Here is a 25,361-nt window from a genome sequence, read left to right as displayed (position 1 = left end):
GACACCAAGTAGTCATGTGGATGCCACAATTTACACTGAGCATTCAGTTTACTTATATTGAATGTTAGGTGGAAGACAAGTACACTGACACACTAATGTTAAGTTAAAAATAAATACTTTCAAAAACAACAACAACAGTAGCCAAAAAAAAAAAAAAAAAAAAAAAAAAAAAAAAAAATACAATCCCACAGGGATATATCATAACTGTATCATTCTACACAAAATTGTACATTTTTAAAAATGTTTTCATCTAATTTTTATCCGAGAATTTCAGAAATACAAAATGGTTTTTTAACACAACCATAATGGTACATCAAAATGTTAAATATTGTACAAAAGTTTTATTCTTCTTTTAAAGCACTAATCAAAATCCATTAACAAACAAGGTGTTGGAACTACTATAAATGCAGAAGTGTAACTGGATGTACCTGTCAGCAGCATGTGACACAGTATGTGGTCCTGAGAACAAGGCCTATATATATATATATATATATATATATATATATATATATATATATATATATATATATATATATATATATATATATATATAACCATCTAACATCAACTGTGCAGCCCCTTTTTCAGGATAACCATAGGCTGCATATCTTGAAGTTGCCTTAGCAGATGTTCAGAGCAAGTGGATAGGTTTTCATACATAACAATTTTAACGTTCTTGACAGTCTCAATCTTTAGTGGATTTCTGAAATTAACAATGCACTGAACTTGATCCCTTTCTTGGATGATTGGTTGAAGTGTCCGCTGTCGTTTTGATGGATTGGAAAGGGAGTCTTCTTTGAACTTCAGGACGGATGTTTCAAACTCTGAAGGCTTATAAAGTTTTAGTGCAACTTCATTATCTACATGGTTCCCTTTAGAGTTAGATGAGTTCAGTATGGATCCTGAGACTTTGAGCATACATTTAACATGCTCAGCAGAGCAGTTCCGAAGACTTTGTTTTCTCTCGACGCTTATTTTGTTCCTACATTCTGACTTCCGTGGACGACCCCTTTTCCGTTTGATTACCGGCGTGGCTGTGGAAGCGAAACCTTCATTAGCTACAACTTCTGTTGCAGGCTCTGGGTCTACATTTTGAGAAGTGACCTTGGAATTCTCAGTTTGATCTCCATCAAAGACTGCTTTCTCAACTTCAACATTTTTTGAGGTACTACCTGCTTCGGGCATCTCGTTGCTTTCCTTGCAAGATATGAAGTGGCTTCTCTGATCCTCAACATCCTGTTCCGTTTTTTGTTCAGCACTCATTACTGAATCACAACTCTCAACCATGCATGGGTACTGTAAAGGAAGTCTTTCATTGCACATGGCAGATGCTTCATCAGTGGATTTAAGAGCAGGCTTTTCTATTGCCATGCAATGGTTTTGGCCCTTGTCCTCTTTCTTTTTTGAATTCTTCTTCTTCATTTTAATACTGTTATTTTCAATATTCTCTTTTCCATTGTTAGAACCTGTACTTAACTTTTTTGCCTGAACATCATCCCCAATCCCATTTTCTTGTTTCTCTTTCATAGTTTCAAAAGTAGCATCATGTTTCTTCATAAGATGTCGAAGAAGGTTCGACTTGGTTGTATATACCCTGTCACAACCTTCGAATTGACATCTGAATGTGAGGTCCACACTCTCAAAGTCCCCATCTGCCGAAACCTTTATTGCTTTGTGATCATTTTTGATATGATCAATGTACTTCAAATGACACGTGAAGTGAGCGGAACATTTTGACTGGTCACACTGAAACGTGCCTACCTCAACACCGGATAACAATGCACTTGCTTTTTCCAATGTGCATCTGTGGAGTAAGAGATAGTGTTTCAACAAACTTGTAACTTTCGACACTACTTTTGAGCATTGTTTGACCTGGCATCTGTATTCCTGCACTTGGACAACTCCATCAGTTTCTTTAGCACTGTTTTTTTCATCACATTCTGACTGATGCATAGCCCTATAATGGAGGATAAGATTTTGTTGGATTGAAAAGGCAGCCACACATCCTTCATGCACGCATCGGTATGGCCGGTACATTGTTTGTGCATCACTTGAATCACCAAAATCAACACTGTCTACTGGCAATTTAGCTTTTTCCTGAAGATCAACCATCACATTTGAATGCGTCTCAATTTGGCTGTGAGATTGTGGAGTTGCATATTCTGTTCTTTTGTCTGGAGCATTAATTGTGTCAATGACACACGGACTTCCACCACTCAGCTCTTGCATTGCAAATATCCCTGGCTCTTTTAATTCAGTAACACGATTCGCTTCAGTCAGAGAGGGGCCTTCTTGTTTTACATTTTTAGCTGAAAGCCCATCAAGATTTGTTGCACTTTTCTGTGATGCTTCCACAGTCCTGCAGGTGTCAGTGCTGGCAACTGTAATGGACTTTTGTGTGGAGCATTTATTTTTTCTTTTGGCAACGATGCTGGCTTTTCCTTTAACATTTGAATCAACAGATGTAACAGTCAAATTTGCACTGATTTGGGATTGAGACTGCTCTGATAGGGAGTCATTTCCTTGGCCGACGATGAGACTGGTGTGCACATTGTCAGACACATTTTCTGTAGTTTTTTTAATCTTTCTATAACCAAGACCGATTTTCAAGCAAGACATTTCTTCTTTTGAAAAATGGTGGACATTTTTGTAGTGAATTTTAAGGCCTGTGGTTCTGGTAAATGTCTTGGAACATAGATGACAGCTGTAAGGTGCTAATTTGTCTGGGTTTTTCTTCATTTCATTTATCCTGTCCTCACTGTAATCATGTACACGACTAAGGTGTTTAAATAAAGCTTCTTTTGTCATTGCTCCATAAACACAGCCTTCTTTACATCTGAAGGGCTTTAAAATGCATTTCTCTTCGTTTTGTACAACACTTTTCACTGTATGACACTGATCATTTCTGGTGACAGCCTCAGAGCTTAGATCATGCAGGTTAGTGCTCTCAGATACACATTTGTCTTGACTGAGTATATCAACTAAATCAAGACGCTGTAGTGCCCTTTCAATTTCTATGATTTTGCCATCTTCACCAGTATTTGCAGGGATGAGTTCAGCTTCAGGTTTGAGTTCTGTGCCTGTGTTTGCTACAGGTGAATGGAAGAAACTGTAATTTGTAGTCATTTCAGAGGGGTCTTGTGTGGACATGTTGGTGTTCTGGACACTGTCTGTGCTTTGCATGCTTGTTACAGTGTTCCCATTAAAGGTATTTGATTCTGATGGTGCATAGATGCAGGGTTTGTGATTGTGCTCATGTATGTCATTCACAGGAAGAGGCATTTGTACCGTTGAAATATCAGGATCATTCAGAAAATCAAGAAATGATACTGGTAAGTCAGCAGTAAGATCAATTTCATCTACAGGTTTGCACTGGGAACGTTTTGATAAATGACCTCCAAGTGACTTTGTGCTCGAAAACTCTCTATAGCACCTGCAGCAAATGACTTTACCATCCTGTATTATGGCAGGCCATTTTGTTCTCTTAGATGATTTAATTTTTTTGGATTTCCCAGCTTCTCCAGAGCCTGAAACGTTCTGGTCATCTGAAGGGATTTCGTCTTGTAATTCATGATTACAAAAATCTTCTGGACTTTTCTCATCAGTCAGGGGGGCAGCACCAAAGAAATCTTCTGACGATTCCTTAAAATGAGGGGTTAAAAGATTCGGCATACATTTGATGTCTGACGAGAATAATGCATCAGTACTATCAGTGCTGATTTCTTTGTTTGAATTTGCCAACGACTGCACTGAGATAGGACTTGCCTCTGAAGGCAAAGTTGAAAAATATAGGCTGGAATTCTGTCCAGACAAAGATCCTGTTTGCAGCAAACCAGCGCTGATGGAAATATCACTGAGATGGTTTTGTCCGATTTGACTGAATCCAGGATTAACACCTGACTCAACCTGTGACAAGTCACAAGTCTGATCGTTGTTAAGTGCATGTAGTACTCTAAGAGAGCTTGACACGTATTTTGAGGCTTCGTTCATCACACTGGAGGGTGCGTGGGCATTCACAGAAAGGGGGATGATGTCATCATAAGATGAGGGAGATGCGTAATCCAAGACTGTGTCAGAATGGTATGGTGGGTTTGTATGTTGGTTGTCAGATAAAATCGTAGCGCGGTAGGGATCGTGTACAGAAAAACCTGAATCCAAATTTTCCAGTGAAGGTGTTTCCCATGTCTGAGTTATTGGCAACTGCATCAGACTTGCCTGGTTTGGTGACGTTGTACTTGGAGTGTTTTCAAGCTGAGAGCAAAACTTGGCACTTGCAGACTGCATACTATCGTGATTGGAAAAAGCAGAAGAAGGACTTTGAATCACTGTCTCCAGAAATGCGCTATGTTCAGCTGGTCTGGAACGGCTCGTCCATTTTGGTATCTGAGAGCTAGTGGTTGTGTGCTCAGATGAAGATTTTTTTGCAGCAATTTCAGCAATCCGTTTGTACTTCTTTGACAGCTTCCACTCCTCAAAGGCCTCAGAATGAACATTTTTGACATGTCTCGATAAACTTTTTGAGGTGCTGTATTTCCGTGTGCAGGTTTCGAATGGACACACATGAGTCAGACCTTCTTCTCTGTTGGCTTTTTTCACAGAGGGAGGTGACTTCAATGTTGAAGGCTCAAGCTGACTCCGTGGGAAAGAAAACAATTTCTTATCCTTCAAGAGTGTTTGAGTTTCACTGTCAGCATTCTTGAGAGCATTTAAATACATTGGATCATTGCACTTGATGAGAATAGGCTGCAGTTTTACATAGCAAGATTCAAGACGCGACTGCTTTGTCCTCTCAAGACAATGAGATGACTTAGATGCATCAGGCTGAATAGCATTAGTTTGGGAATCATTTTTGCCCACTATCATCTGAGCTGTGCCTGATACAAGATGCTTAGGCTGTTCAGTGGAATCTTGAGTGGTGTCTACTATGTTTTCAACTGTGCATTTCATTTCTACTGTGGTAGACTCTTGAGAAACCTCTTTAATTTGGCTTGGAGGCAACTCTAAGGCAGGACAAGTTAAAGCTGGTAATTCCACTTGAGAAGGCGAGCCCAAATCAACAGCAGAGCGGTTCTGCTTTCTGTGTCCTTTCTGATGCAAATCTAGCTCAGACAGGGTGTAGAACACCTTGTCACAGTTATGACTTTTGCAGGAGAACGACGTGTAGTGCTGCGATTCATGATCATACAGCAAGTATGTTTCATTGAATACTCTCTCACAGTTTGGATATGCACACTGTGCCTTAAAATCAGCATGCACTTTTCTGTGTATGAGAAGCTCAGCGTGAGAAGAAAAGCTGAAGTTACATCCAAGCTGAATGCAAAAATATGGCTTCTCGCCACAGTGCATCTGTAAGTGATCATTAAGATGGGTCACATTAACAAACTGACGGTGACAATATTGGCACAAAGCTTTCTGGCTCTGTATTTCAAGGAAATGTGTTGCTTCCTGTTCATTTTTGTGGGCCTTAACATGTGCGACCAAATTCCTGAAGTATTTAAAAACCTTCTGACAGCTTGTAACAGGGCAGGAACAAAGTTTAGTGTTGTTAACATCACGAATAGGGTTGCCCTGTTTTTGGGATGATGATTTAGTTTTACTTTTCACATCTGTGACGGGACTACCGTTTGAAGCATTTAAGTTATTGCAAATTGTCCCTTGGCTAACTTCTGCAGCTGTTTTGCTGTAGTGCTCTTCTTTGCTCAAAGTACTGCTAGCTGGTGTCAACTTGGTGTCAGAACTGGGACGTTTCTTGCTCACACCCATAGCAGCAAGACGTTCCTTACATGACTGCTTTACATGTGATGCCACATGAGGCTCTAGAATTGCCCTATTTTCAAAAGTCTCCGCACATATTGGGCAGCGGAAAATCCCATCTTGGACATGCTTCAATGCATGCTTCACAATCCTGTGTCCAAGGAACTCTTTATCACACAAAACACAATACTGCATATAAGCTTGCCAGTTGCGGAATCGAGCAGAAACAAATCCCCTCTCTCTCATCTTCTTCATTTCCCTTTTCTTCTTTCTTTCTGCTTCAACTTCACTGAGTTCGTAATTAGGACTATGGGTGAAATGCAGATGTCTAAAATATTTCTCATCAGGGTCATGGATTTCATTGTCTTCACTGTCGGTAAATTTGTCAGTAGACAATATAGCTGCTGCCTCCTGACCCATCAAAGCAAGGCATTGACGTTTTAGAGTTTTCCAGTCCCAGAACTCCGGATCGAAAGGCCACTTAGTCTTTAAGGCCAACAACAGGTCACAGCGTAGTGAGTTTAGAATCGGAGGATCATCCTGCTCAAGCTTTTGGTCAGGCTCATTAAAGAGAGTCTCAACAGCATAATAAGAGTCCAAAGATGGCTTTATCAGGAACTCAGTGAGTTGACAAGCCTGTTTTACTTCCAAGTCTAAAGGCAGCAAACAAGAGATTGTTTTGCAGATGGAGATATTACAGCCCTCGTTATCATTAACTCCCATTTTTAGTGCTTGAATGCACATTTCGATGCACACTGAAAGTCCTCCTTCCTCAACCTAAGGAAACAAAAATGTCACTGTCAACTGAGTGCCAATGCCTTGGTTTCCAAAACACACTGACATAAAAACAAAAACTTTTCTAACCTCAGCCTGAATGACTTTGATGAGGAGCAGAATATGGTACACACTCCCAGAGAGGCGCGCTAACAGTCTGCATTGCTCCAAAAAGGCCTGTTTTGATTCGAGCCGTATTAGTAGTTTACTCCAAAACAGTGTCAGCTCCCTGTAAGATGCACAATATAAAATGATAATCACAATTATTGTTTTCAAAATTGTTCAGTTATCTTTATGCAAAAACTTCATTCATTGTTTCATCACCACTTGTACAGTGTGTGGATAATTATTAAGCAAGTAAATTTTCTGATCATACACATTTTTCCAAGCACATTTTATCAAATGTACCCAATTCAAAACCACGCTGATTCTGATTTCTAGTAGGATTGTATATAGTAATTTACAGGTGATATGTAATCCAAATAATAAACCAAATAATAGGTTGAGAAGACAAGACATTCTTTCTAAAATTAAGAATTAAGAAGGAAAGAATTAAGAATTAAGAAAGAATTAGGTGTAACACCACTGATAACTCTCTTAAATCTCTTAAACTCTTAAATCAGTGCCACTATTTTCCAGAACTTCAACCTACCTTACTTGCTTTCAGTAGAGATGGATTCACAAATACATTAAATAGGATGACATCACTAAATAGAAGATTAAATAGAAGACATCACTAACAAGTTAAAAATATAGTGAAAGAATGTAACATAGGTGCATGTGTCCAGCTCCTTTTTAAAGTTATTTTACTAATGTTTTTCCACAGGTGAAATAGTATATTAAGTGATTACATAAAAATGATACATGCAAGTTGCACTGCTTCATTCTACTAACATTCAGTTTTACGAATACTCAGATTTGTGAATTAATACTAGTTCATCAAAATAAAGAAACTAAAGTGCATCACTACATATATATATATATATATATATATATATATATACCTATACCTATAAATGATTATATACAATCTTAACAGAAATGAATTAGATTGATGTCATTTGAAATTTGTATGAGCTTAGAAGAAATACATGATCAGAATACTGACTTGCCAAATAAATATGCATGCATTGCACATACAAAATAAACAAATAAATAAATAACAACATTTAAGAAAAATTAATTGACCCTTCGCAAACAGCTTGGTTGATCTGACCAATCATAATGCTAAACCCGCTATTCTGTCCAACAAACAAATCAGACAGGAGAGTAGATTAACTTCGATGAACTTAAACTTGAAACATTTTGTGTACTGACATCTTTTTGCCTTTGAACGTGAAAATACGTTCTGATGTTCATTCATGTAAGACGACCGTTCATTCAAGAAAAGACGACCGGTATCGATTGATCTAATAAGGCAATAAAGTGATCTGTCACGACCCATTAAAAGCCAGAAAACAGTATTTATTGTTTGAACTTCTTAAACAATAACAACATTTTAAAGCTGAACCCTTGTTTCATACCTGAAGCAACCTGCTCTGTCTTGTCTGTTGGTGTGTTGTCAGTTTCCTCTTTGTTCCGCAATGTATTTTTCACTGTGTTAGAATATGTGAGACTGGCATTGTTTTGTCAGACATAGCAACAGTAACTAAAGAGGGCGAGTTTTTGCGAAGGGTCAGTTGTAGCTGGCAGAATCACAGTTATTTTTACATTAGTGCAGCACTGATGTACAGTGACTGAAAATTCCAAGTGAGAACAAGGGGCTTACCAGGCACAATAAGCATCACCACTGAAAAGCTGGCGCTTGAAAAATGCTGTACAAAGACTGAGAGCTCCCTTTTCATCTTCCTCAGACTCTAAATTACAAATCATGTCCAGAGCCTCTTTGCAGTCTACCTCCTTTATCTATCAAACAGAATGAAAAGAATTTGGTTATAATTTGTGTGTATCTATATATACACACACACACACACACACACACACAGACACACAGACACACCGATGAGCCAAAACATTTTGAACACCATTCTAATATGCTTTTGGCCCTCTTTGTGCTGGCGAAAAAACACTGACCCACCAAAGACCCTGAAGATGTCCTGTGGTAACAAGCCATTATCAGTAGATCCTTTCTGTCCTTAAGCTGCCAGGTTGATTCGGCATGAATTGGACTGGATGTTCCAGCAGATCCCACAGATGCTCGATCAGATTATCATTTGAGGTTTTTGGAGATCAGGACAATACTTGAACTCTTCTTTGTTTCTTTAAACCATTCCGGAGCAATGTGTGCAGTGTAGCAATGTCCTGCTTAAAGAGGCCACTGCTATCAGGGAACACCATTGTTTCATTGCTCATGTGCCCATTTTAGGGGCTTTCGGCTGTGGAGCAGGATCATTATGGGCACTCTGACCAGTCTGCACCTTCACAGCCTATCATAGTTTGTACCTTCTTGGACCACTCTTGGTAGGCAGGTTCTCACAAATGCTGACCAGGAGCACACCGCAAGCCTTGCTGTTTTAGAGATGCTCTAACACAGTTGTCTGGACACAACAATCTAGCCTTAGTCAAAGTCAGTCAGATCTTTATTTCTGCCCATTTCTCCTGCACCAACACACTGGCTACATTAACTGATCATTTACCGTATAAATTGCCCAGACCTTCACGTGTGACCTTGTTAGGAGATGATTAATAATATTCACATCACATATTTACAATATTCACACGAGTGGTCATAATGTTTTGTCTCACCAGTGTGTCCGTGTGTGTTATTTTGCTTGTAAATATCTCCTTGTACCTCTTTATAAAGAAAAAAAAAAATTGTAAAGAAAACAATTGTCAAGCCCTGATTTACTTACTCTCATGTCATTTTAAACCCATAAGAAATTTGTTCATCTTTGGAATACAAATTAAAATTGTATTAATATTTTAATATACTTAATTCTCACATCATTATTGTCCATCCAACTTTCATGCATCAAAAAGTACAAAAAGACATTGTAAGAATTCATTCATATGAATTGAGTCTTCTGAAGAGACATGATCGCTTTATATGATGAAATAATTTAATGTTTTCGGCTTTTATTTATATATAAACACTGAACAATGCACATGGACAGAGCTTATCAAATATGTTACACAGAGAAGCCCAATGAGCTTTCGCACATCAAGCAAATACAATTGGGCTTCCATGTTTACCATGTTTGATGAGCTTCATGTATGTGCGTTAATCAAGGATGAGAGAATATTAAAAATCTTCATTTGTGTTCCAAAGATGAACAACATGAATAAATGATGACAGAATTTTCAGAATGAAAGCAGCTCAGTCATACTTGTGTAACGTGAGAACATTATTGGCTTTTGTGTCAAGCAAATTTGAGCTTGTGATTATCATATATGATATACAGTAGGAGCACTGATCAGTGTTTATATGAGAATTAGCAAAATTTCAAAAAAATTCAAACCACGCAAAAAATGTGAAAGAGCAAAAATACATTCCAAATACACTTAAACTTAAGCATTAATGCAAAGTAGACAGACCTTTTTTTAAGGAACCTTACCTCTTGCATAAGTTCTTCTTGTGGTTTTATTTCACACAGACATACGAGGTAGATTTGTCTGAAGTTCTTTTTTCCTCCAAATTCAGGAAACTCTGCGCATGTCTTTGCTAGTCTTGCAGCTTTGTCCATATGCTTCTGTTTAATGAGGTGCTTTATACGCATATGAAGTAGTTCAGGTCCTTCTCGAGATAAAAACTCATGAACTATAGAAGACGCACATTCAATCAAGTTAACAACAGTAGCAATACAATTATAAATTAATGCTATTATTACCACAATATGGAACAAATGAGAATAAACCAAAACAGAACATTCAAATAAGAAAGTTATAGATAGTAGAATGCATTTTACCTTTCTCTACATTAGGGGTGTCACTTGAGAGAAGGCTACATAGCGTGGCATTGGACCACACACCACTGTCCTCTGCTAGTGTCAACAGGGTGTGAAGCTGTGAGTTTCCATGTGCCTGAAGAATGCTATGAGCCATCTGTACCAAGAGAAATCAAGAACACACTCATAATGCACACATTGTGGTGGTAATGGGTCATTCCAAGGTCCAAGGCAATTCCACAAAGAATTATAGTTTTATTGTGATTTAAAAATTACAATAAATTAAAAAAAATAGTTGTCATATACTATATATTGATGAGCCATTACATTATGATCACCCCAGTAATGAGCAGCAGCAGGTGCAGTTCACAGAGCAGTATATACATCCAAGGACCGGCTTTCAGAGTGTTCAGTGTCAGAATGGGAAAAGCAGCCGATTTATCGCAGTCTGAAGGAGGACAAATTGTGATGGCACAGCAACTGCCGTGTAGGTTGTTTACATGCCACTGAAGTGAGTACATATTAAAAGTAGTGCACGGATGGCCAAACAACGAAATGTCATCCAGCTCACTGATGCCAGAGGACACAGGCCGGTTACACTGTGGGCATATGTTTTCTTGGGACATTTTAGGCCTTGTTATCCCAATAGCACAACAGCTGTCAGGTATCCATTACCAACAGGATAATGCACCACTCTGCCACAATGCCAAAATAGTCAATGAGTGGTTTGAAGAACATGGGGAATTTCTGTTAATGCCATGGCCTCCAAATTCACCCAGTCTAACATTTGTGGTTCGACTTGTAAAAGTGGCTTCGCGTTACATCCCCACCACCCCAATGTACAGGAACTGGAGGACCTGCTGTTGACATTATGGTACCAGATACACACACACATAGTGCACAATGAATGGAAATTGCCGCTGCATTTTGAGACAGGTTCTTACTCATTTTAACTTAAGATGGTGCATTAAAAACCTGAGACTGACTGCTTAACTTCAGTTGATCTATCGAGTATTAAAAAGACAAAATGACTAACATTTCTTGTAGCTAAGTTAAAGCTTAATGAAACAGTAAAAAAAACAAAAACTAATTTTACTTAAGCAAAAATACAAAAGCACTTACTCTTAATGTATATATTTTTTTTTGTTATTTGTACAGTGTTACTAACAGCAAGTTAATTACAATGATGCTGTAATTATGTATTGGTGTTTATGCACTTTACCTCATCATACAGTTTACAGTGCCCTCCACTAATATTGGCACCCTTGGTAAATATGAGCAAAGACGGCTATGAAAATAAATCTGCTTTGTTTATCTTTATGATCTTACATTCAAAAAAATTCACAAAATGCTAACCTTTCATTGAAGTAAAACAATTAAAAGTGGGGGGAAACTTACGTTATGAAATAAATGTTTTTCTCATATGCATGTTGGGCACAATTATTGGCACCCTTAGAAATTATAATTTAATTATTATTTATAATAAAAATATCTCTGAACTATATTCCCATTCATATAGCACACTAGAATGATACTGTCCAGCAATAACTTACTGTTTCACAGGATTATAAATATGAGGAGCACAAAGGCCAAATTTCCTTAATCATCCATGACAAGGAATAAAACCAAATAATAGATTGTTGAGCTTCACAAAATAGAAAATGGCTGTAAGAAAAGAGCTAAAGCATTGAAAATCCCAATTTCCATCATTAGGACAATAATTAAGAATTCCAGTTATCTAAAGATGTTACAAATCTGCCTGGAAAAGGATGTGTGTCTATATCGTCCTAATGCATGGTGAGGAGGAGAGTTTAAGTGTCCAAAGACTCTCCAAGGATCACAGTAGGAGAATTGCAGAGATAAGTTGCGTCTTGGGGTCAAAAGACTAAAAAAAAATTCAGACAGCCCCTACGTCACCAAATGTTGTTCAGGAGGGTTTCAAGAAAAATCCTCCTTGCTCATACAAAAACAAACTCCAGCATATTCAGTTGTCAGACACAACTTGAATTTCAAACGGGACTGGCTTCTGTGGTCAGATAAAAATAAAAAAAAGAGCTTTCTGGCAGCAAACACTCAAGATAGGTTTGGTACAAAAAGTACCCCATGCTCACGGTTAAATATATTGCTGGATCTTTAATGTTGTGGGCTTATTTTCCTGCCAGAGGTCCTGGACATCTTGTTCAGATACATGGCATCATGGATTCTAGCAAATACCAACAGATAAAAAATGTAAACCTGACTGTTAGAAGTTCGATAATGAGCTGTGGTTGGATCTTCCATCAGGACAGTGATCCAAATCAAACATCAAAATCAACACAAAAATGTGTCACTGAGCATAAAATGAAGCTTTTGCCATGGCCCTCCCAGTTGCCTAACCTCAACCCTATAGAAAATGCGTGAGGTGAACTGAAGAGAAGAAGCACCAGCATGGAGCTGGGAAACTAAAGGATCTGAAGAGTTTCTGTATGAAGGAATAGTCTCTGATCTCTTGTCAGGTGTTCTCCTGTCAGGTGTTCTCCAAACTCTTCAGGCATTAAAGGAGAAAACTCAGAGCTGTCATCCTGAATAAAGGATGTTGCAATAATTGGGTGCCAATAATTGTGGTCAACATGAACCAAAGAAAAACATTTATTTCATAATAAGATTTTCCCCCTGATTTCCACAGTTTTACTTAAATGACAGGTTAGAATATTGTGAATTTTTTTAATTAAATATTAAAAAGATAAACAATGCAGATTTATTCTCACAGCCACCTTTGCTCATATTTACCAAGGGTGCCAATATTAGTGGAGGGCATTGTACATTATCATGGCTTTTGACTATATAACACAACTCTGTGTAACATCTAAATGGATCAAGCGACTTGTGCTGTTTCTTATTTTAATCACTTTTTATCATCACAGCACACAACATTTGTTTGTATGTATGCATGTATACGTGTATATGATTTTATTCACTGTGAACAAAAATATATGTGAATAAAAAACATTATTCAGATACTTCAGAGGGTAGCCACTGTAGCTATTAAGTAGCTAATTGCCACTGTATCTAATTGTAGCAGTTAATAAAGCTGAACCTTAATTGTATCATTCTACCTCACAATTTAATGATCCATGTCCATCCATCTATTCCCCAGATGCTGCATTTTACCTTTATGTTAATAAAAACATACAATAAAGTATTGTCTCTGACCTTGACAGAAGATTGAAACTCCTCCCATAAGGCACCAGGGATTTGCTCGGAGAATGACAACAGAAGATTCAGACAGCTCCTTAAGTGGGAACAAAAAACATCTATTGAGTAAATTCACTTACACTGTATTTAAAAATGATTCATTTGTTTTTAGTGAATGGCACAGCAGGGCACTATATGGTGAAATAGTAAACAAAAATCAGTAAGCGAATATGGATGTAGGTATATGCATTGCACCCCAGAGAACTGCAGCTCTGCAGCTATTTGAATTAGAATTCCTGCACAGCTGAATGATACATTTCTAAATAATAATAATAAAAAAAAAATTACATAATGAGTTTTGTTAGCCACTAAACTCTATCTGTATAAACAGAAAATACCACCCGTTCCACAAACCAGGCAGCATGAATAGTTTCTAGTCTTTGAAAACATGAAACAACCATCAGCATTAAGAACTGATCAGTGGAGCTTTCTTTATAGGTATGTCGTAAAACAAAAAAAAATAAATAAATTAACCCAAAAACTATATTCATAGTAGCTCCCCCCTTCAGCCCAAAATATTTAGTCTGAGAGTGGTCAGACTGCACACATGCTTACATAGCATAGAAAAATATACTAGGGTATAGGGTGATTCCATGTCAACTCAACTAGAGGTCTCCAGCTCAAATTTTTGATTTTGCAAATATTTTTTCTGGAGAAAGATACACATGTATAGAGATTACTTAGATTCAGAGTCAAATTACAGGGGGTAAAAATGACTTCAGAAAAATGGCAGCATCATCTTATTTTTACACAGAGATTGGTAGTTCTGTTAGTAAAATCTGTTGACTTTAGCAATCTTTGTTGCATTATGTGCCAATGGTGACCATTCAAAAAATGGGGAAACAGCACTTTTCAAGCTTTTCTCTAAAGTTTGGATGCATGTAACTCAAGAAATATTAAAGATATCTTAATGCCCTTTTAAATACTGGGTCTTAACTTTCTGTAACACTTTTGGCATTTTTATTTTTAATGCCCTATGAGATTCAGTTCCAGAGATATTAAAATTTCAATATGGCTTCAGGAGTAAATAATTAAAATGTACACATATTCAGTGGTCAAAAACCTAATGTGGGTCAGATTGAAAAAATATGATACTTCTTTTCTTTTAAAGAGGAATGTCAGAAGAATAAATAATCTTGAAACTGGAGATGTATCTTGTTTCTTTCTGTTAAGACAACCGCACTGGACATAACTGAATGCCATAAATGTTCTTTTTCCAAGGTTTGCATGCCTGTAACTCATGAAGTCATGAAGATATTGCAATATGATTTTAGATTCTAATTGTTAATAATTTTCTTTTGGGATCTTAATTTTCAAGGCCCTACATCATTCAGTCCCAGAGATATGGTGATCTCAGTGAGGCTCCATGTCCATGATTGTTGAATTTTACCCATTTTCAGTGATCAAAAAAAAATGTTGGTCATTTTGTATGCAGCCGATGTTGATTTTATTTTAAAGAACAATGTCTAAAGAAGAATTAATATTGAAATTAGAATTGTATCTTGTTTCCCTCTGTCAAAACAATTGCATAGAACATACCTGTCTGAGTTCTAAAAATGCACTGAAATGGTCAAGTAGAGGCACATTACCTTGTTTTCTGTAGTCTATTCATAAGATTCTATATTGTAATCAGTTCAAGTATATTTGGAAGAAGGAATTTTGTTCATTTTAACAGCTTCTGAAAGAGATTAAACATGCAGTATTGTAACGTTTAAAAAAAATCCCATGCCTCATAGGGTAGTGTTATTTCTATTATTTCCAATTAATTCTGGTCATTTATAATATGACACACTGTACAATCCTAATCCTTGGGTTACTGTTATTATCTGCATATTTGCATTGTAATGACTAGATAAACACAAAACTACATTTGGTTTTTGACCACTGAAAACGGGTCGGATACTAAATTTGGAGCTGCACTGAGATCTCAGTATCTCTGGGATTAAACCATACAGGGCCTTTAGATTCCAAAAGAAAAGTTTCTTTGGAACCAGGATCTAAACTTATATTAAGAACTTAAATACTTCTTGAGTTATAGGCACACAAATTTTGGAAAAATATTTTTTATAAGACTCAAATAGGTATGTTCTATGCAACTGTTTTGTAAGAGGGAAACAAGATACAATACTAATTTCAACATTATTCTTCTTCAGACATTGTACTTTAAATAAAATAAGCATCGGCTGCACACAAAGTGACCAACATCTGGTTTTCAACCACTAAAAATGGGTAATATTCAACATCTGAAAATGGAGCCCCATATATTGAGATCCCCATATCTCTAAGACTGAATGATGTAGGGCCTTGAAAATGATTCTAAAAGAAAAGCATATCAAGAACTAGAATCTAAAATCATATTGTGATATCTTTAATACTTAATACTTTAATACTTGAGTTATAGGCACTCAAACCTTGGAAAAAATATGTATCACAGTCAGACTGGTATTTTCAATGCAGTTGTCTTGACAGAAAGAAATGAGATACATCTCTAGTATTAACATTATTTGTTCTTCAGACATTCCTCTTTAAAAGAAAAGAAGTCTCGTATTTTTGCAAACTGACCCACATTTCGTTTTTGATCACTGAAAATGTGTAAATTTTAATGATTTACTCCTGGAGCCATACAGAAATTCCATTATCTCTGGAACTGAATCTCATAAGGCATTACAAATAAAGATGACAAAAGGAAAGATTGTTAAGACCCAATATCTAAAAGGGCATTCAGATATATTTTATATTTCTTGAGATACAGACATGCAAACTTTAGAGAAAAACTTGAAAAGTGCCGTTTCCCCATTTTTGAATGGTCACCATTGGCACATAAATCAACAAAGATTGTTGCATTAACAATAGAACTACCAACCTCTGCGTAAAATAACATTATGATGCTTCCATCTTTATGAAGTCATTTTTAGCTCCCTGTAATTTGACTCTGAATCTCAGGTGAAAATTGTCATTTTGACCTCCCTCTACAAAATAGTGGATTATTCATTCAAGACAGTTAATATTTAGGCTTTCATCACTATACATGTGTATCTTTCGTCAAAAAATAAAAAAATTGCATAATATAGCATACTTTGACATGGAATGACTCACTAGGGTGTGATTTTGGACACAGCTTGGACACAGTGTCCCATATGCTCATGGTGAAAATTAAAATATAGTTTGTATATTTTTGGCACAGGATTGCAGGTATTGCACATCATTTTTCTCATTTCCATAGGTTCAGTGCTTCTAATTCAGGAAATTCCCTCAAACATTTCTTCCCTAAAGCATGTAGGGTGAAAGAGCAAATTAATACACACAGATTATCAGATTAAATCAGTAATTTGAAAATTTGCTGTGAGACTGTAATTTTACAAATGGTGTGATTGATTCTCTCTCTCAATACAATCCAAAAATGTTTTTTTACATCACCACATCATTCATACACAGTGACCTGCATGCTGTGCTGTGAGACTTTCAGCATTAAATGGTTAGTTCACCCAAGAATGAAAATTCTGTCATCAATTACTCTCATGCTGTTCCAAACACGTAACATTCGTTCATCTTCTGAAAACAAGATATTTGATCACTTAATTCAACCTCTGTATAATTTCTGTAGCTAAATACTACTAATAAACTACCTGAAAAACTAAAAGGGTTAGTACACCCAAAAATGAAAATGTGTTTATTTACTGATTTTTCTTTAACCAGTAGTAAAGAAGGCCCTTATTGATTCATAAAATCATATCATAAAAGGCATATCAGGCAGGCAACACAAAATTATACCTAAAAATACCTGTGGCTCCTGACGATATATCAAGGTCTTATGAAGCGAAACGATCTGTCTGTGCTGTCATTTACAACATTAGGTAATAATTGCAAAGACAAATTGTAATCAATAGCCTCAGAAAAACAGGGAAGTTTGATTCTTTTTCGAATTGGTTCTTTCGGACACTTTGTTTCAATGACCTGGTTCAAATAACTGATTCACCAGTTTCTTTACATAATTATGCAATGATAACACATATGCAATTATATTATTAAAGCCCCCAATAATGATGTAAAATCAAAGATGGTTTATGTTTTACTCCCTTTCACATAAACCATGAGAAACCATAAAAACATTAATTCATTCATAATCTGGGCTGGTTTAAGTTGCATTTGGTTAAAACAATTTACTAAAAAGAACAGATTCAAAAGAACGATTAGCTTGTGAACTGGATATCACTCTGGACCATTTGCCTGAGGCTATGGATTATACGCTATGATTAGGGCTGCCCCCTAATGGTCGACTAACTGTTAGTCGGAGAGAAGAGGGATAGTCGATCAAAATTTCTGTTAAGTCGCAGAAAGAAAAAAAAAAATTCACACAAAGTGATGGACAGATTATTAACAGCTGGTCTGTGTGGCAATTACAGTACATCAGTCAGGACATGCAAACGTTCATTTCGTTCACCAACCTTAAATGTGCCTTATCTAAAACATTATCTAAACACAGTAAGTAGTAGCATCACTACATGGCAGCTCGCTTTAACATTAATCTAAAAAAATGTGCGCAGTTTAAGTGTTTGTGAGGAGTGTGGAAGCTGAATAGTGAAATGAAACAATTCAACTGGAAAACAACTATTTTCAGATTATGTAATCAGCATGAAACTTGCACGTCCACTGTGGAGATGACGAGTCAGTGTAGCCGAAAATACAGAAAACACTAGTTTATCAATGAATTATGATGTTAAGGCATTTTTCTTGCTGTTGTTTCCCTGAAACATTCAGAATCATTACATCTGCAGTGCACTGTGGCAAGCTTTGTGTGTGTGCTTGAGAGCTGATAGGCTATAGGCAATTAAAGGCTCATTGAATTTTGTGGTTTATTAATACAAACGTGGGATTAGTCAACTAAACTCTTTGAATGAATGACTATCAGTCAATCAGAAAATGTTTTAGTCAAGGGCACTAGAAGTGATAATGTTACAAATAATGTTCAGTTTCTTGTACAGACCATTCGCTTCCTCAAAATATCGTCAGGTATTCATTTTGTGTTGCCTGATATGCTTTTTTGACTCTTGAAAATGACATTCTCTTGCATTTTATTAATCACCAAATACTATGGTTTCAGCTAAGAAATTTTAATATTCTATTGAAGAAAAAAAGTCACGTATTTAATTTCTTCTGTATCTTTATTCTATCGTATTTATTTGTGCTATTGCTAGTAATAAGTTTATTTGTTTATATTTTATTTGAAATTAAATTCAAAGTTTGAAATCATTATTTTCGTGCACAATGTATAAGCTACTGTGCAACAAAATGTAGTTGGACACATTTTTGAATTTCTGTAAGTATCTTTCTAACAATTTAACGGTTTTGTTGCATCCCTAGCATCTACCAACACAGAAAACGTGAAAAAGGACAACCCAGTAATTTTGTTTTTAGTAAGCCTTTTTCTGCAAGCTTGTGAAAAAACCAGTGCATCAAATTTCACTCCCCTGGTGACACAGAAAAGGGATTTTATTATAATATCACTGACCCTTACAGGGGTCATATGATGCAATTTCATGTTTTCCGTTGTCTTTGGAGTGTCACAAGCTGTTCCTACACATATAAGATCCGTAAGGTTGCAAAGATTAAAGTCTCAAACCCAAAGAGATATTCTTTATAAAAGTTAAGAGTCAGCCACAACCTTTCCTAAAACGCCTCCTTCAAACACGCCCCTACAAATCTACGTCACTGTGTGGGAAGATTTGCATAACACTGCTGAAATGTACATGCAAAGAAAGAAGGTGTAATTTATATTCTCGCTGTAATATTGTTGTTGTCGTCGTCATGTTGTGGAGACGTTGCGAAAGCGAAACTACTTGTTTTGGCCTTCCAAATGAGTACACAACTAGAAATCAGTAGTTAAGTTATATTTACAACACTGTTAATAAACAGTACAACCCAAATATTTGAGTGTGTGCAGCGCCCCACCGTCCCCACTAAATGCAACAAATGGCTCATTTATAATAGGTTTTATTGTTTTTGTCTTGTCGCGCCCGGACACGGAATAAACAACATGGGCTAACATTTCCATCACACGATTGAGATATGTGGCCAATCACAACGCAACGGATAGCTGGCCAATCAGAGCACACCGCACTTTTCAGAACAATGAGCTTTGTGTTTCAGAAAGGCAGGGCAGAGAGGAGCAACAACAATGTAAAGTATGTGGAATTTTTTTTTTTAACCTTAAGCCACGTAAACACATTGCATTACACCAAATACACAAAACGTTTTAGCAACATCATATGCCCCCTTGTGCGCATTTCCACAGACCTAATATAAATGTGTGATTTCTTTGTTTACAGATATAACCGACTGTTTTTGTAACTCCTGTGTGATCTTACCATAACCTTGTGTGTATTTGACAGTTTATGCAGTAAGACATTAAAGAGAACATAGTTTAGTACTCACATGCTGTGTGACAGTGCTTTCTGTGCGTGAGCTTCAGATGGGCGCGCTCCAAAAGCCATATATCAGAAGTTTTAACTAATGTGGCTTTAAAACGCATGATTTCAGATCGATACACATGATAATCAAAACAAAAACAAGTTTTTTGGCAGGCACAACTGTATTCTGGAAACTGGGGCGGGGAGCAACAGCTTATTTGCATTTAAAATGACATGAACGAAAAACAGCGCGTTTCTGTTTCCGCTCAAAATTGGCATTTTCAAAATGATATAATAAATAAACTGTGGGGTATTCTGAGCTGAAACTTCACAGACGCATGAGGACACCTGAGACTACTATTACATATTGTAAAAAGGGGCATAATAGGTCTCCTTTAAAGACATTAAAAATGACAGCTGCTGGTGCATTTCTATTGTAAAACAGCTTTAAAGTGTAACAACAACCGCCAGGCCATTGGTGCCTTCCGCAGGTTGAGTTCAACTTTGTACTAAGTATTAAAATCATCCTTGTTGAAAAATACTTATGTTAATATTTACACACAAGAATGACAAAGTGATTTCTCAAAAGTGAACTAGAATGTTATCTTAATCATTTCCACTGAAGAAAACAAAAACAGATAGTCAATCTTATTTGCATGCATGTTTTGGATTTGACATAATTGACAAGCAAACAATTTGGCTTTAGAAAACTTGAATTATACATTGGTGGGTTTTTTGACCTTTGTCAGCACGAGCCACACCTTTGTATGTTAAAGATTCTTCCAAATCTCTGTATTTGGAAGGATTACTTCCTAAATGTTAAGCTAGTATTTGCAGCAAAAATAACCAGATTGTGAAACATATTGTTACCATGATTTAACATTACTCATTTTGTGACTAAAGACTTATGGTCATGATGCACATAATGTTTCCTAAGTCAGTGAGTAACCATGTTAAATATGCCAATATTAAACAAAATATTTGTGGTAATTATGAAACCTCATTAAGGAAATGTCATATGTTGAACCTGTTTTGTTTTAAAACCTCATATCCAGTTCAAGTGAAATTAAAAAACAGCAATGATGCAAATCCACTGCAATACATCAAACCAGAGAGAATACCAATGAAAAATACTCACCATGATAACTTCTCCAGCACATCTGTGACGTGTTCACATTCAGGGCTGAGGAACGGGCTGGCCTCAGCACAACACATTATAGCTACTGTGTACATCTCCAAAAGAGGAAGCGGATCTTCATCTGGTCTCCACTGACATCCATGATGCATCAAAACCTGCATGGGGAAAAAAAAAACAAGAGCCATAAATGTATGGCCCAGCCCATACAATAGTCAATAACAACAAAGGGATGTAACAATAGTAAAAGTAATCATGAAATATGGTACAAGCTAGATCTGACAAAACAGCAGTGATTTATATCAATATTCAGCAACGTCCAAAATATTAAAATCAAATATTGATCCGAGCATGATTTATTGAATCTGCTGGTCAAAGAATTTACAAACTGATAAATGATGAATTGAGAACAGCAGTTTTCTTCAATAAAAGAGATTAAAATTACAACATTGCCTCTTTAAAGTTTTATTTTTTATAGGTTATATATAAATAACCTATAAATATATCATATTATTTTTTATATAAAAATAATAGGATTATATATAGGATAGGATATATTATAGGATTATATATAACAAAAATATTTTTTTCTGAGTGAAAGTACAGGCTGCTGCTACAATAAGCTAATGTGTTAGCCATCAAGAGCTGTGACCGTACCATACAAACAAACAGCATGACTGTAAGATTTAATGACTTTAAAACACAATCATGCTTCGTCTCTCCAGCACACAGCTTTTTGTGCTTTACCCATCACATTTATGAATGACTGTATTAGTATTGTTAGTTTTGTTATCGTTGGTGCAGCGATGCAAACATGCAGCATCGTTCACGAACAAAGACTGACAGATTAAAACGCATGAATAAAGTCGTACTTGACAGAAATCCTGACAAAAACTATTGGAGGCATCTAGCGACGACTCGGGACTCCTTTTTAATTCAGAGATGAGATCCTGAAATTTGTGTCTGAGGGCCACAACCTCAGTCGCGTTACCCTCCTCCTCCGCCATCTTCGCTGCATTCACACCAACCCAAATATCTCAAACTACTACGGCCAAGGCCTGATCCAAATATTCATGACCCGTGCATTCGCGATTAGAGGGTTACCGAGCAACGTCAGCACAGCCTAATTAATATTCAAGAGAATATCTGCATTAAAGCAACGTTACCAAGCGATGTCTACAATACGTACTTAATATTTATGACTGTGAAGCAGTCGCCATAGTAACTGCTATGAAGTACATCAAAGCAACGTAATTAATATTTATCACCTAATCTTTCGTCATAGTAGTTTTCGAAACTTCACTTAACTGTTCTAGCAATGGCGCAGGCGGTATGGGGGCGTCTCTTTTCACTGAAATCACACACAAAATAAATAAATAAATACATTTAAAAAACAATAAAACTAAAATAACAAATAATAATAACAAATAATAAAATAAATACAAAAAACAAACAAACGCTTTCTGTTCAATCACACAAAAGAATCCATTTAAAAGAAAAAAACCTTGAGAGACTATTGTTTTTGTTGAGGGTATTTTTGGATTATGATTCAAATGGCTTTACTGACATGTTAAAAAGGCTTTACATTGGTAACATTAAATTACAGACATACACATTTACACTGTTTTGAACAACGAAAAGGAAACGGCAAAAAAGTACACAATGATTCCTTGGTTTCTGTAATGTGTTGATGTCATTGTGTGGTTGGTGGTCCTGTTGCATTAGTTTCTGACAGTTTCTCTTAGCGTGGGTGGAGGTTTGTTCATATGGCATCAGGTTTAAGTCTCTTTCATGGGCTTTGAATAAAATGGTCTCAACATGAACTATTCATTGAAAATCCTTCTTCCAGAATGATTCTTTATGGCTTCAATGCGAAAACCCACTTTGAAAAATTTATTTGTGTGTAGGAATTTTAAAGGATTTCAAACTTACGAAGGATAAAGCAGGTGTAAAAGTATTGGAAAAAAGAAGAAACTAAGCAGCTGTCACAAGCAAACATTTTTAATTTAATTTATGGATTTGAACAATCTTACTGTACATCTGTAAGATGACAAAATAAGTGAGCAATTACAATTAAAACAGGGCTTAAACTAATATCAAGCAGAGTGCAGTGATGATGTTTTCTTGCAATTTATTAATGATAAAATATCACAGTCTATATGCTTAAGATGTTGGTTACAGTAATGATGGCCATCTTTTAAAAAAATAAGTTGTGGAAAAACCACCAGCCTTAACAATTGACATGGTTTTGAATTTAAATATGCATGGTAGAAAAGTAAATATGCACAGCTAAAAAAAAATCTACTAATAAATTTTCACATCAAATATACTAGACATTGTGATTTAAGAACAGAAAATAAGCATTGGCATAAAATTACAGGTAGACAGGAATATAACTAGTTTTAGGCAAACACAAGCAAATATGGAATGTCACTTTTTCTTTTAAGACTTATGATAGTAACAGGTGCTGCAGTGGCAGTCTGTGTGGTTCACTAGTTTGACATCATTGACAAGCACCTACAAACAAATACAAAAACAATATTTGTTATATACATTTAAGTGAAATAATAATATAATAAAACACAATATTATGGCAATAGCAATTATTAGTGCACATTTTACCCGTTTAACTTCTTTGGCTACACAACATGTAGCTTCTGATGTGATATTTTTTTGGAACAAGCATGGTTTTCTTGGACCTCAGTGGCGTGGGGTAAGCCCTAGAAAAACAGCATCCCATACACTGATAGACAGGAGCTCCAGGTTTTGAGAAAATGTTGTTCTCCTTGAGTTTGCACTCCTCACATCCAACTTGTATAAAATAAAAATACAATAGTAAAATAAATGGTCCCACATAAAGTATCAAAATGTAGTCACTGGTTGTCAACTTACAGTTATTCATATCACTTCGTGGGTACATTTGTCCGAGATGAATAAGCATTAACAACAATAATATACTTGCTCCAGCATATCTTGTCCAAAACATGATGGCTATAAAAGAAAAGGAAAAGAAGAAGAAAAGAAAAAGCTAAAAAATTAACATACTTTGCAGAACCAAACTCATATTTTCAATTAACATTAAATACATACATAGATACACAGAACATTCTTAAAATTTGCTCACAAATATTTCATTTGAAAAATTACCTTTCTTACCGTTCTTGACTTCCTGCGAGATGTGATCAATCTGTCTTCTCAGAACCAGGTATAGCTACCTTTTATACCTTGCTTACGTCTGCCCTGTTTTGTGTGTGTATGTGACCGAGTGTGTGACTGTTCCCTTGTTGACCTTGTAATCCATTAGGTAAATTAAGAAAATAACTGAATATGTACTGCAGTTTCAATAATCAATATTTTGTCTTTCAGAATGACTTTTATAGTTTACATAGTTGATTAAAGAAACAAACAAACAAACAAACAAAAAACACCAATATTGCACAGAAAACATTTGTTCTGCTGGGTTTCTTTTTTAATCAATCCTTCAGATTGTTACATGATTTACTGACACGTAAATTAACCTGTAATTAGTGCTGGCCTTAATCTCTTCTATAAACACAGTATCAAGTGTCAAGGTTGAATGTTTGCTTTGCCTTCACTATCTCTCAATCTTTCCATCTGCAGCAAATCCACAAGACCTTGGTTTGGATTGTACCGTTTCATGCCTGATGCAAAGGTAATTCAATATTTTCAATGCCAGATGGGAGGAGTATGTCACATTAATAACAAACATTGTAGGAAATGACAAGTACAACATGCAGATGCTCTCAAAAATGCTTATGTTCTCTTTTCTATTTTATGCTACTGTATTTTCAACACTGCAGTTCATTTGAAGCCTTTGGTCTAGATTTAGTTTTACTTTGTCTATTTATTGTACTGCTTCCTTTTACGTTCTCCAATTAAATTAGGCAGTGTACAAAGCCCTTTTAAAAGTCTTTTTTATAAAAACCAGGTAAAGAAACTTTACAGAAGTGAACACAATACATGAATATTTTGATGTCAACTTTCAGAAGATCTACATTACTTTTAAATCATTTTACTAAAAAGATGGCTTGAATATCTCTGCTCCCAACCCACTAACTTCTGTACTTTCTGATCAGACCCATCAAGCTATACCCCTTTATGTCACTGCAGTTCCACTTGAGTTATAGAATCAGATACATGCAGTTTATTAAA

At 36.1% G+C, this 25,361-nt stretch overlaps 2 protein-coding genes across 2 annotated transcripts; both read right to left on the bottom strand.

Annotated features, from left to right (window-relative positions):
• Window positions 1–473: 473 nt before the first annotated feature.
• On the bottom strand, window positions 474–22,205 carry znf292a (zinc finger protein 292a). Its single transcript, XM_051133398.1, has 8 exons — window positions 22,061–22,205; window positions 21,192–21,346; window positions 13,605–13,683; window positions 10,434–10,569; window positions 10,083–10,285; window positions 8,297–8,433; window positions 6,619–6,757; window positions 474–6,531 (listed from the first exon to the last, which is right to left on the bottom strand). Exons 1-8 carry the CDS (start codon window positions 22,193–22,195, stop codon window positions 565–567), a joined length of 6,951 nt encoding a protein of 2,316 aa, XP_050989355.1. The 5' UTR covers window positions 22,196–22,205; the 3' UTR covers window positions 474–564.
• A 968-nt stretch (window positions 22,206–23,173) lies between these two features.
• Window positions 23,174–24,447, bottom strand: cga (glycoprotein hormones, alpha polypeptide). Its single transcript, XM_051134252.1, is given in 5 exon segments — window positions 23,174–23,705; window positions 23,811–23,864; window positions 23,866–23,999; window positions 24,081–24,179; window positions 24,336–24,447. Coding segments are annotated over 4 exon segments (357 nt in total). The 5' UTR covers window positions 24,175–24,179; window positions 24,336–24,447; the 3' UTR covers window positions 23,174–23,630.
• Between the last annotated feature and the right edge of the window lie 914 nt (window positions 24,448–25,361).

The sequence above is a fragment of the Labeo rohita genome, chromosome 17 (assembly GCF_022985175.1).
Source record: "Labeo rohita strain BAU-BD-2019 chromosome 17, IGBB_LRoh.1.0, whole genome shotgun sequence".
Lineage (NCBI taxonomy): Eukaryota > Metazoa > Chordata > Actinopteri > Cypriniformes > Cyprinidae > Labeo > Labeo rohita.
This window is presented reverse-complemented; position numbering and strand designations above follow the sequence as displayed.